The sequence below is a fragment of the Sphaerodactylus townsendi genome, linkage group LG02, assembly GCF_021028975.2.
Source record: "Sphaerodactylus townsendi isolate TG3544 linkage group LG02, MPM_Stown_v2.3, whole genome shotgun sequence".
Lineage (NCBI taxonomy): Eukaryota > Metazoa > Chordata > Lepidosauria > Squamata > Sphaerodactylidae > Sphaerodactylus > Sphaerodactylus townsendi.
In genome coordinates this window covers 143,513,339-143,526,187 of record NC_059426.1, presented here as the reverse complement: position 1 = coordinate 143,526,187, position 12,849 = coordinate 143,513,339, and the positions used below count along the sequence as shown (strand labels likewise).

The 12,849-nt window shown below is 44.7% G+C and overlaps 1 protein-coding gene across 1 annotated transcript in view; it reads right to left on the bottom strand.

Moving 5' to 3' along the window:
* Window positions 1-247: 247 nt before the first annotated feature.
* The window catches only part of LRRC74A (leucine rich repeat containing 74A), a 36,679-nt gene continuing 24,077 nt past the window's right edge, over window positions 248-12,849 (bottom strand). The window contains exons 9-14 of the mRNA XM_048484624.1: window positions 12,176-12,370; window positions 9,642-9,737; window positions 8,264-8,407; window positions 4,303-4,410; window positions 2,039-2,124; window positions 248-326 (exon numbers count right to left, since the gene is read on the bottom strand). Coding sequence (XP_048340581.1) covers window positions 248-326; window positions 2,039-2,124; window positions 4,303-4,410; window positions 8,264-8,407; window positions 9,642-9,737; window positions 12,176-12,370 — 708 coding nt within the window. The remainder of the gene's footprint in view (window positions 327-2,038; window positions 2,125-4,302; window positions 4,411-8,263; window positions 8,408-9,641; window positions 9,738-12,175; window positions 12,371-12,849) is intronic.

Below are 12,849 nucleotides of genomic sequence, written 5' to 3'. Positions count from 1 at the left end.
AGTATAACGGGGGGCAGGGGTGGGTGGGGGATCATGAAGAGGCCTTTCTGCCTTCCTGTTCTGGATTTATAGCAGACAGCAGGTATTGCAGTATATTTTATTGTTCGAATTCAAGACCAGTGATTATTAAAAGACGTCTCGTCCTCCAGGCTTCATCCCCCCTCCCACCCCGGTGTGTATCTTTCTGAGCTTCCTGCCAGTACTTATCCTTCCATCTTTTACCAGCTGATCTGACTTCTGGACCTGATTAAGGCTCTTCCTCTTTATTCTCCTCCTCCTCCTTCTCCTCTATAGGCTTCAGTTCTGGCTCCTCAATTTTATATTTACTGATTTGAAAGATGAAGAAAAAGAACCCAGTGAGGATTTCTCTTAAAAAAAACAACTTTTTTTTAGTTACTCCCTCCTCCCCCAGTAACATGGTAGAGACCATCTGAAATAAGCACAGCCATAGTTACAGGGAAAGCTCTTGCAAGGGCTCTTCAAGTTTCCCTTTAGCCCACTGCATAAAATGCCCTGGTGGAGGCTAACCAGATGTCTTTCAGGCCAGGGATCACTAGTAGATTTTTTTATTTCAGAGTGCAATGCTCTTTGAGGGAAATATCAGGAAAGATGGTCCCATAGGTATGTTGACCCCAGACTTTTAGAGCTCTGAAGGTAAGTACCAGAACCTTGAACTTGGTCTGGTACTCCACCGGGAACCAATGTAACTGTCGAAGCACTGGGTGAATGTAGACCCGCAATGGGGTCCCTATAGGGACCTGAGCTGCTGCATTTTGCACCTACTGGAGCCTCTAGAGCAGGCCCAAGGGTAGCCCTGTATAAAGCAAGTTGCAATCATCTAGTCTGGAAGTGACCACTACATGGATGTTTTGCTGAGCACCTCGGTAGTTCCTTCATTTGCTGTTAAAGGCCCCTTCCGCACATGTCCACTTTCAGTGCACTTTGCAGCTGTGTGGAATAGCAAAATCCACTTGCAAATAATTGTGAAAGTGGATTGAAAGTGCATTATTCTGCATGTGTGGAAGGGGCCAAAGAGAACAAACTTGTTCTTCATGATTGGGGCGGGGGGGGTGGGCGGCATACAAAGTCAATGATTGTGAAATCCCTCCAAATCTCCCCCTCCCAGACAGTGGCGTATTGTCCCCGGGCGCTACTCTTCTGGTCATGTGGGGGCGCAAAATTGGCCCCCCACCTGAATAGAAAGTCCTGCTGTCTCGTCGTTTTCGCGTGCCTCGACCCCGTCCGAGGCACGCAAAAAACGATGAGTCAGCAGGACTTCCTGCTGCCTCCAAGCGCCCTCAGTCCCTCTCTGGATTCCCCCATCCCTTTCTTCCCCCCCCCCCTGCTGGCTAGGCTCCCAGCCAGCAGCCTGCAGTGTCTTCTGACCTCCCCTCTGGGCAGGCCAGAAGAGACTGCAGTCCCTTTCTTTTATAAGCACTGAGGCCAGGGGTGGGGCTTGGGGAGCAGGAAGTTTGACCCCTTCCTGCTCCCCAAGCCCCACCCCTGGCCTCAGTGCTGATAAAATAAGGTCTCCGAGGCTGGGACTGCAGTCTCTTCTGGCCTGCCCGGAGGAGAGGTCAGAAGAGACTGCAGGCTGCTGGCTGGGAGCTCAGCTGGCAGGGGGAGTCTGGGGGGCGGGGGGTGGGAGGTGGGCACCCTAGACCTTGCCCATGTCCATGGTGACATGGGCAGGGTCGAGGGCAGTGGGGGTGGAGCCTGGGGGCATCAGGAGGTGGAGCTGGGAAGGGCAGAGCCTTGGGGGCGTCCTGGAGACAATTTGTCCCCGGGCGCCATTTACCCCTGGTACGCTTCTGCTCCCAGATTAAAGAAGCTCTCGGAGACTCAAGCAGATTAATTTTTCTAACTCATTTTTTCCTCCTTTGACTTGGTAGATATAGAAAATAGTAACATTCGGGGTGGGGTTGGGGGAAATGTATAGATATAGCCTGGTTCAAAAGGTGCATGCTTATTTAAACATGAAAGAGAACAATGAAGCAGGAATTTGTAAGAGGAGTATAATAATATTTTTTTTGCTCACCTGTAGTCCACTTGCCCAGTCTTCCCAGTGTCCAGCCTGCGTACCAGTTCACTAACCTGCACTCGGTCCAGAGGGATCTTGGATTGCTTGGGAAACAAGAAGAACATTTTGGTATATTCCTTTAGGAATTGATGACTAAGTATTTTCCCCACTATGGAGAGGCTACAGGGTCAGAGTGCCAGCCTATCTCCTCTTCCTTATCCCATGACACTTTGGAACCAAGGGAAGCATGCTGACCCACCTGACTCAATTCCTTTCCCCTTAATATGGCTCATACACACCAAAACGGTTCTGTAATGCGAAGATGCCCTGAAACGCTAGGCTAGGCAGAGATTCTGCCTCTATCTACCCTTTCTCACTGCTCACTAGGTATCATCAGTATGCCAGTGACAAACCGCTTATTGGACTGCCCCATAATTTATCTGGAATGTTAGTTCTTGCAAGTGAACAGCCCTGCTTCTAGCACCCCTGCAAATCCTATTTCTAGACTTCCTCCAATAAGTTTCTAGCACCTCTTTATTTGTTTGACTTTAGATCATGCCTATTCTCATGGAACCAAAGTGATTTTCAGCCACAAAACCATAGCCCTTTATTGGGGCATCCCTGTGGATTCTCTTGGACTTCTTAGGACTGGTTCCCAGATTACAAAATATATGCGGCAGACAAATGGCTGCTACTGAATACTCTGAATCACGATGCACTCTGAAGTCCTCACAGGGAATGCAATTGCCAGGCATGTCTGGGCCCAATTTGGATTGGGGTCCCGGTGCACAAGGTAATTTGGTGGGACTGCTGAACCCTGCAGCACTTGTGCTATGGAGCTCCATTTTCTCCCCCACACTGTTTAGCATCTAAGTAAGCTGTCTGGAGATGTGGAATGAGATATCATCAGTATGCTAATGACACAGTACGCTATTTTTCTTTGCTGCAGAGGTGAGATGGTGGATGTTCTGAACAAGCGCCTGGAGGCGGTAATGAATTGGATGGGGGCCAATAAATTGAAACTCTAGACAAATAAAATTAAACTGCTATTGCTCAATAATTGGGCTAATGATGGAACAAGGATCCAGCCTCATCTGGATTGAGTTGTGTCCCCTGAAGAAGCAGGGTTTTCAGCTTGTGGATGCTCTTAAATCCATTTCAGCAGATGGATGTTCAAATATCACTGGTAACATGAAGGAGCTCTAATCCATTTTGGCTGGTACATCAGCTGCCACCTGTCTGGAGAACCAGTATCTGGCCATGATCAGTATCAGGTTAAATTGCTGTAGGATTGCCAGCCCTCAGCGGTGTAACTGGAAGTGTGGTCACCACATTGTGGAATGTCTTGGGTTCATCTGAAATTTTATGGAAAAGACCATAGAGTTCTGAATGAATCCTAGAGCATCCCACAATGTGGGGATATAATTTCCAGTTAAGCAGGAGCACATAGTGTTGCAGTGTAGCAGGATGCCATCACACACACACCTCCCCCCGCCCACTTTTCTTCTTTAATGGTAAATAACAGAGATGGGAACAATAACCATCTGATGGTAACTAGATTACCTTGATATTTGCTAGTTTAATGTATTTACTTTACAAATATAAATCCTGCATTCTGCTTTTCACATAGTATCTTCCAAGAATACTTAAAAATATAATAAGCATAAAATCAAAGCATGTACTAGAACCACATTTATCTTAGAGGGTATGTCGAAAACTATACATTTGGACTGGAATCAGATTTGCTTAAGGGCTAAAATATACAATACAATAAAAAATCCATGTGTCAGTGCATGGATTCCCAGCCTGATTTACAGCTGTACATTCTAGTGTGAGGACTCACTTTTAAAAGGCTCTCAGTTCCTCCATCTGGCAACAAAAAGGGCGAAGCAAGGGAGGGGCTTCAGGCTTATTGCTAACAGCATTTTTGCCACAGGGGAGCCTGTCTGCCCCTTCCTGTGGCACCACATGCTCATCCCAGAGTACAAGATGCCAGAGGAAGGGGCACATAAGGTCTCACCTGTGCCATTTCCTGTGATGAAAATGCTACAAGATGAAAGCCAGAATCTCCTCCTCCCCTGAGGCGTGTTTGCAGCCAACAAGAAAAATGGAGCTCCTTTCAAAGGTGAGGAACCCATGTCCTGACACGTGGATTTAATACAGTGTATTTTGGCTCTGTCATCACTTCACAAGCCTCAGCATCCTTCTGAATATATAGTGTTGTTTCAGGAAGCCAGGGCCATTAAGCAGTCCAAGCCCCTTTTAAGTGTTCTGAGTCATACCTGCAGCATAGCTTTCCGAAATTCTGCCACACCAATCCTTGTAGTGCCGTCTTTATCCATCTTCTTAAAGAAATCCCAGAGTCTCATCTTGTTTTTATCCAAGTAGTTCTAGGGATTAAAAAAAGAAAGAAATGCAAATGAATCCAAAATCTCATAATCTAATGGGGAAGATACATGGGAGAAGATTACTTTTAGTGTTTTCTTTTCAGGTTGTGTTTATTTTGGGTGGATACTGCATATTTTAATATTCACTTGATATATGTTTCAAAATAGATATGGTATTCACGATGAGTTCCCACTGGGGAAGAAAGGCTACCACAGAAAAAAACAGAAAGGAATGAAACCTAATAGTAACATACAAGCGTGTAGAAACACACAACTGTTACAGTGTGCCGTTTTGCTGATTTTAGTTGTCTTAACAATTGATGGGTCCGCTAGTGTTTGTTATGTTCTAATTTGTTGGGTACAAAAATTACTGAATGAATGAAACCCTGAAAGGGAGAGGGAAAGCTTATCTCATGACTTGATAAACACCATCTAGGGAAACGCTGATACAGGGAACCATTTAAGTGCTCTGGAGAGACAGAGCCCTTCACAACAACTTGATGGGTAAGTAGTTGGGCCCCTCCCCCCCCCCCCAAGGGGTGTGATGAAGCCAGAGGGGCCATAGGCTGGAATAAGAGCATAAAATGGATGCTCCCTATAAAATGGATGGCTCTGAGAGTTTTGGGATCAGCCTTGTGTGTCAAGCCCAGGCTTGACACACAAGACGGATCCCAAAACTCTCTGAGAGGAGGCTGGCTGCTGAACTTTTCTCCTGGCCATATGATGTCCCTGGCTGGACAATGGGGCGCTAGCTAATCCCCATTTGCCTGCTCATTTGAGAATTTTCATCCAGGACCACCCTGGTATACATAGATTGGCGATCCCAGTTACCCCTTCTTGTCTCTGGGCCTTTCCCCACTTACGTTTTGCAGCACGCTACTCTGAGTGCAAGCGATTTCCGCCGCGGGGTCATGTTCCCCACTGCCCCGCGCAGAAGGTGCCATTTTCTTCAGCGTCAGAAATGACACGCGCTGAAGGGACGTTAGAGCGCAGAGTCGGGGCTGCTGCGTTGTTGCCGCCCGGACTCATGGGGAGCACCGCTGGACCACGCGCTATTTGGGGGCAGTAGCGCGCAGCAAACGGTAGGTGGGGAAAGGGCCTCTGTCTCCAACTAATCCCCCTTTCCCCACCCCACTAAAGTGCAGACTGCCTACTTAGGGGAACAGACAAGTCTTCCTAACAACCTGCAGAATAGTCACATCACAATAAAGACATATGTTTGTGTGGCAAAAACAAAACAAAACCCTGAGAAACAAAAATGTTGGAAAGTATTGATTTTACATATTTTTAGATAACTTTAACATTTGTGGAAGTTATGTTACTTGTCTAACATCTTAGGTTCCAGTTGTTTTGATTGTTTTGATTTTGTTTTAAGTTATAGCTTTGCAAAAGAACCATGCTGGTAAGAGTTACTCAGTGTGCAACAGAGGAAGGGTGAATCTATGCAAAATAAAAAATTTGTCTCACATCCAAGCATAAGAACATAAGAAGACTGCTAAGTTTACTCAGGGACTTTTGGTGAGGTACTTGTCAAAAATCTTTTGAAAGTCCAAGTATACAATATCTACTGCATCTCCACATTCTATGTACTTGTTCACTTTCTCAAAGAACTCCAAAAGGCTGGTGAGACAAGCCTTCCCTTTGTAGAAACCGTGCTGATTTTCCCTCAGTAGGCTTTGTTCCACTATGTGCCTAATAATTTTATCTTTCATTACAGTTTCTACTAATTTGCCTGAGACAGATGTTAAGCTTACTGACCTGTAAGTTCCTGGTCCCCGTCTGGACCCATTAAAAAAAAATTGCTATAACATTTGCTATCCTTCAGTTTTCTGGCGCAGCGGCTGAATTTAGTTACAGGTTACATATATGGGTTGGTAGATTAACAATTTGACATTTACGTTCCCTAAGAGCTCTCAGGTGTATGCCATCACGACTTGGAGATGTATTCATTTTTTAATTTTAGTTCCTCAGCAGGGCTAGAACTTCATCTTCAAGCATGTCTTCAAGCTCTGGGTATTTAAGACTGTTAAACACAACGGCTTCTGATACTAGAAATGTTTTTTGTGGGAACATTTCTACCGCAATACAGTGGCATTTGGCCTTGGGGTATGAATATAACCTGGAATACAGTATATATTTGGGGTTTTTTTGCAGGGCTGTAAGATGGTTAAAGTGATAGACATGCATTCTTGCTATTCATATTCTGAGCTGCTTGTGTTTCAAATTCAACCGTTGCTGTGTGCAGAATGTGGCATTTGAGAGTTGGTTCTCTGGTTTGGAAAAGACAGAGCCTTGGAAATGCCTGGTGAGATTTTGGAATCCAGAGTAAGATCTGAGCAGGATTTTTGTCACCATTTAGAGAGCCTGTGCTCTGCCAATTAACAAATGTGCTTGTTTAATATAGCCTGTAGAATTTCTGGGTGCAAAACTTTGATTTTGGGGGGGTTTTTGCACAAAGTTTCAATAATTTTTAGCACCAGAAAAGATGGCCAAGAGAATATAGTTAAGTGATAGGCTTTAGCCATTTGCACCAGATAATAATACCTATTATAATTTTTAAAAAATTCTTCAGCACAACAGCACCATCTGGTGAATCTTGCAGAGAAGGCATGCTTTTAAAAATAATCCAGAATCCACAAAAACTTCCAGTCTATAGCATTCAAAGGACAAAAACAATTATTGTAATGCATGGGTTAATTATATTATTGTGGCATAATCAAAGAAAAATATATGGATATATAATATTTACAGATGCAGATTGTGAGCTAAATTAACAATGTGGAATCCAATGAAAATGGCACACACCAAATTAGCCAAGAACTGAACTGTTGATACCTGCAATACACAGCCGAATGGGAAACAATTTCCTTTATGACTAAAAAATGGTGGGAAATGATTTCATAAATTTTTGTTCAGAAGTTAAACTGTGTTGCTTGTAAAATATGTACAAAAATTGTACATTGTGTACAATATGTACAAAAATTGCACATTGTGTTTATAATATATGTAACTAAACCATAGAGTCTGCAGGGAATCCTAGAGCATTGTGCCACTGCCAACATTCACTTCCTGGTTTTTAGCCAACTGTGGCTTCATTAAGTGCAGACAAAGTAGTTGCATGTCAAACCAGAACAGCAAACCAGTTCACCCTAGGAACTGAGCTGCAAATTATAGCTTGCTGTTTTGGCTGAAATCACAAACAGAGGTTTGCTGGCAACTGTCAGAGAAGGGAGAAAATGAACATATTTTTATTTTATTAGATTTATATCCCACCCTTTCCCAGCCACGGCTTGAGCTTGAGACTCTTCTCCATGTTCTCCTCACCCCCGCCCCAAGACTTCTGCCAGTTGCTGGCTGGCAAATCTACTCATATTAATTCTTACATGTCATGAGAGAACAAAATATGTTATTTCTGAAATTAAATCCGTATGTAGGGTTGTCAACTCCAGGTTTGGAAATTCCTGGAGATTTGGGAATGGAGCCTGAGGAGGGCAGGGTTTGGGGAGTCCATCCTTGAGTCTGCCATAGAGTCTACCTTCCAGAGTGGCCATTTTCTCTGTTGCCTGGAGATCAGCTGTACTGGTAGGAGATCTACAGCCACCACCTGGAGATTGGCAGCTCTCTCAATACTCCATATCATGGTAACAGGCTTGCAGTCTGACTCAGGCCTCCCCGGACCCAGTAAAGTATACTCACTTCCCCACTTCCTGCTTAGGCATACAGCAAACGTACAGGAATTGTTCCCAAGACCTGACTCAGTAGAAAGGCCTTTAGAGAAACAAACTTTGCCCTCTGTGCAAATGCAGGAGGGAGTCCAGGCATTGGAAGGATGAGGAAAGCACCAAGACATCCTCACCTGAATCACCTTCATAGGATCTGGATGATGCTCTTGCTTCTTGGCTATGTGGCCTCCAACCCCTCCATAGACGACATCTAGTTCAGGACGCATCTCGCACATAACATCCAGTAGTCGGACAAAGCCTTCATTGACCAGCACATTCTGAAGAAGAGCAGAGAGCAGGTGTTATGTATGATTGACTAATGGGGTTTTAAATATAATTGCTTTGGGGTTGTATTTTTAACTATACTGTTTTAAATGTGTTTGTACACTGCCCTGAGGCCCCTTTGCACAGGCAATGTATAATGGGTTGCAGTCAGGATAAAGGAACCCGTTTTCATGTTTTCACATTCATACGCATCTGAGCAGGCAGCAATTGGAGCCCAGGGAAACAATCCGAGTTGCAGTCTTGCCTTCGCACGGAGAAAAAATTTACTTGCCACACACGTGTAGCTACACAGTCATACACAAACAAATCCCAACAGTCCTGCTAATGTCTCATGATATGACCACCTGCATCTGCATAGTTACGCAGATGTAAGCTGCAAAATTAAAAAAGTAAGGAAAACGGAGGCGAATAAAGTGCCGCCAGCTCTTTGCTCGCAAGCAGCTGCAATCTGGGATTTTTGAAAAGACTCGCTAGTTTAAGGATTTTCAAAAAATCCAGTTTGGGGAAAATAACATGGGGCAGTCTCGTTTTGGAGGCGGGATCTGTGCGAAGCCTCCCCCCAAATGGTTTTTTTAGCATCCTACACAGTGGTGGGATCCAAAAATTTTAGTAACAGGTTCCCATGGTGGTGGGATTCAAACAGTGGCGTAGTGCCAATGGGGCTGGGTGGGGCACGATGGGGGCGTGGCTGGGCATTCCGGGGGCGGGGCATTGCTGGGCGGGGGTGTGGCAAGGACGCAGCCACTGCGCCGGTCCTTGGGCGGGAAACGAATGCACGCAGGCGCAGGCTGCCACGCACGCCGGTGCACCTCCTGCTAGACTGCTTCAAGTTCTGCGTGCTACTGCTGAGAGGAGGGCGTAACTAAGCCAAAAATCACGTTGCAAAATCCCCAATTAGTAACCCCCTCTCGACACACACAAATAATTAGTAACCTACTCTCGGGAACCTGTGAGAACCTGCTGGATCCCACCTCTAATCCTACACCCATGTTTATTGGCCCGTGCGGAAGGGGCCTGAGCAGCCAGGGGGGGCTGGATATAAATATAAAAAAATAAAAAAATCACAGCTTCTAATATGCTTAGAATATTCTTCATTTTATCAAGAACCCTGAAACTTCTTGAGTCATTTATTATCAGGAATAATGGAAATGGCTTACTAGAATACAAAGGAAGCCTTCATGAAGCATTATATTATTTGCAGAGTCTGAAAGTGATAGATCATCTTACTGAGATGTTGAGTTCTTCCATCCTGGATTTTGAATTTCTTCTGATGCACGTGAGGAGGGCAAGGGCACCTTCCACTGTTAAGGGATTCTGTGACATCTGCAAGATAACAGAAAGAAAATATTAGCCAAATGTTTGCAAGGAATTCACTTTCTATAAATTAATCACAGGCTGTACTTCTGGGGCTAGATATTTATTTGTTTGTTTTACAGAATTTCTGCCCAACCCTCAGAATTTCTGCCCTCATAAAGGCCACCAATGGGGCTAAATGATGTATAAATGTATACATCATAAAATCACATCTTAAAAACCATTAAAACCAACAAAACACATCCTTAAAACAATTAAAACCTGAGTTAAAATATACATATAAAATATAAAAACAATTAAACCATTGGGCAGAAAGGAGGCCCCACTGAAGGGATGCCAAAAACAACAAAAAAAGTCTTCACCCAATGGTGGAAGATAACAATAGAAAAGGACAGATGGATCTAACTGGGGAGAGAGTTCCTGATTTTTGGTGCTATGACTAAGAAGGTTGCAACCCAACCTCAGAAGATAGAAACAACCAAAGTAGTACCTTGGCAGAAGATGGCAGTGGTTGGTTAAGTTCATAAGGGAGTCGGTGGTCTTCATGTATGCTAGTCCCAAACTCAGAGGCAGAGCGAGGGGGAAATGCGCCCAGAGTACGCATGCGCCCTGCGCCCCTACTGCAGCACCACCTGCCCCCACCCCGCCCCAAAATGCCCCCAGAATGCCCCCACGACAGTATGCCCATGTCTCTGTTGCAGCTCCACCTGGGGCATCGCCATCCCACCCCATGGGCGCAACACCGCTGCCCAAACTATGTAGGGCTTTGAGACTAGCACCTTGAACTGTGCCTGGAAACAGATTTGGAACCAGAGTTGACAGGCCAAGACTGGAATGATATGGTCCCCATGATCCACTCTGATTAAAATCCTGGGTACAGCATTCTTCACCAACTGAAATGTCTTGCAAGGGCCGTGTCACATAGATCACATTGCAGTAATCTTATCTCAGTGTAATTACGGTGTGTACCATAGTAACTAGATCTTTCTGTGCGGGAAAAGTTGCAACTGGTTAACTAGATGAAACTAGTAAAAGATATTTCTGGCTTTAGATGTCATGTGCTTATCCAACAGTGGGCCTGTATACAAAAAACCCCACCTCCACCCCCGACTGTGGATCTGTTCCTTCAAGGGGATTGCATCCCCAACCTGAATAGGTGGCAATTTTTTATTATTATTATTATTATTATTAATACACATAACAACACAGCACAAGTGTCTGGAATTAATCTCTGAATATGGAGTCCTTCTCAACGACCTAGGATATTAGAGGTATTTGCATAGAATATGTGCAGTTCCTAGAAGTGCTGCTTTCTGCAGCATGTGGACTGATGTTCTGTCCAAGTTTAGGCTTTCCAGATGTTTTTCAAAATTTCTTGGGATTCCTCCTAGAGCACCGACTACTAGTGGGATTACTGTTGTTCTTTTTTGCCACAATAGTTCAACTTTTTTAATTATTATTATTATTATTATTATTATTATTATTATTATTATTATTATTATTATTATTATTATTATTATTGTCATCGTCATCGTCATCGTTGTCGTCGTTGACGACGACGACGACGACAACAACAACAACAACAACAACTTATATACTGCCCTCCCCCAGAGGGCTCAAGGCGGTACACAACATGAATATAATAGATAGAGCAATATAAAATAATTAAACCATAAATAAATAAATGTAGGCTCTATAATATTAAAATACTAACCCCATTAAAATACAGCGTTCCAAGTTACCAATTACTAATATAACAGGTGGCGTCCAGCAGCTAAAAACCCTCCTGAGAGGGTAACAGCAGGGTCTACCGATGTTATAAAGGGGGGGGGGTGCAATCAGCAGCCGGCCTCCTCAAAAGCCCGGTGGAATTTAAATCCTAGGTTAGACCTTATGCTCACCAGAAGCTCGTCAATCTTGGTAGGATTAAGCTTCCCAGTAGTGTAGCGGGGGGGCGGGGGGAGGACAGGGGTGCTAGAGTCCCAGGTGTGCCGAAAGCAAGATGGGGGGAGCCACTACAGCCCCAGTAAAGCCCATTGTAGGGAGAGATGCTTCTTCTTCCACCCTTTGCTAGGGCCCATTGCATCTCCCCCGCAATGGGATTTGCTGCTAGTAATCATAATAAACTTCAGTAACATAATGAAGATCCTTTGGCAGCAGCTGCCACCACAGCAACATTTTTAAAAATCTGAAAGCTGGGCAAAAGCCCTACCTGGTCCCCCCACTTCCTAAAAACACTTGGCGGTTGCCTGAAAAAGTATTGGCAGACTCTACGGTGCCCATGGGCACCACATTGGGAACCTCTTAGAGTTAAGAAACCACTTCGGGCACTTTTTGGGCAGAACTGTAGTAGAAATTCTGTAAATAAAGAAACAATGCAGCTGACAGCCGATGTTTTGTCAGTCTGAAGGCTTTTGTTGGCTTGACCTCAGGAAACAACAGCCTACCTTCAGGCTTCGGAGGCTTCCATTGACTTCTAACCCCTTGCTCAGTTTTATAGCCCCTTCATTGTTGATGTGGTTGCTGCTGATGTCTAGCTCAACCAGCACGGAGTTGACTTTGAGAGCTTCTCCAAGAGCGAAAGCACCTTCATTCCCAAAACCATTCCAGGAGACATCAAGCACTTTCAGTGTTCCGTTCGTCTGGAGAATGAATATGAGCAGAAGTTGATGCCACTACGGCACAGCTGGCCAGTGCAGCAATCCTCTTCTCCTACGGGCCTGGCTCTCACAATGATCCAGCTCCCAAAGCACTGTGACGGTGTCAGCCCAATTCACTGCAAGGTGGCTGTAAGAATGCCCTGAAAGTGAGGATGGGAGTCTCCAACTGAAAGGGAAAATCCTATCTGTTCCTTTAAGCTCTTTTCAGACATATCAGGAGCCTCCCAGCTGTACATTAATTCTCCTGATGTGCACAGCGACATTGTCTGATCTGAGTAATACACATATTTTGCAGCTTCAGTGCATGCAAACTAACCACTAGGCTTTTCGGGATTCTTGCTCATGCATATCAGTGTTGTTCATGTGTACAAAATATATATGTTGCCCCATTCGGACGGCAAGGCAACCCCACATACTTGGAGTATTGTGTGCTCCCGATATGTGTTCTTACTGGGCTCCTG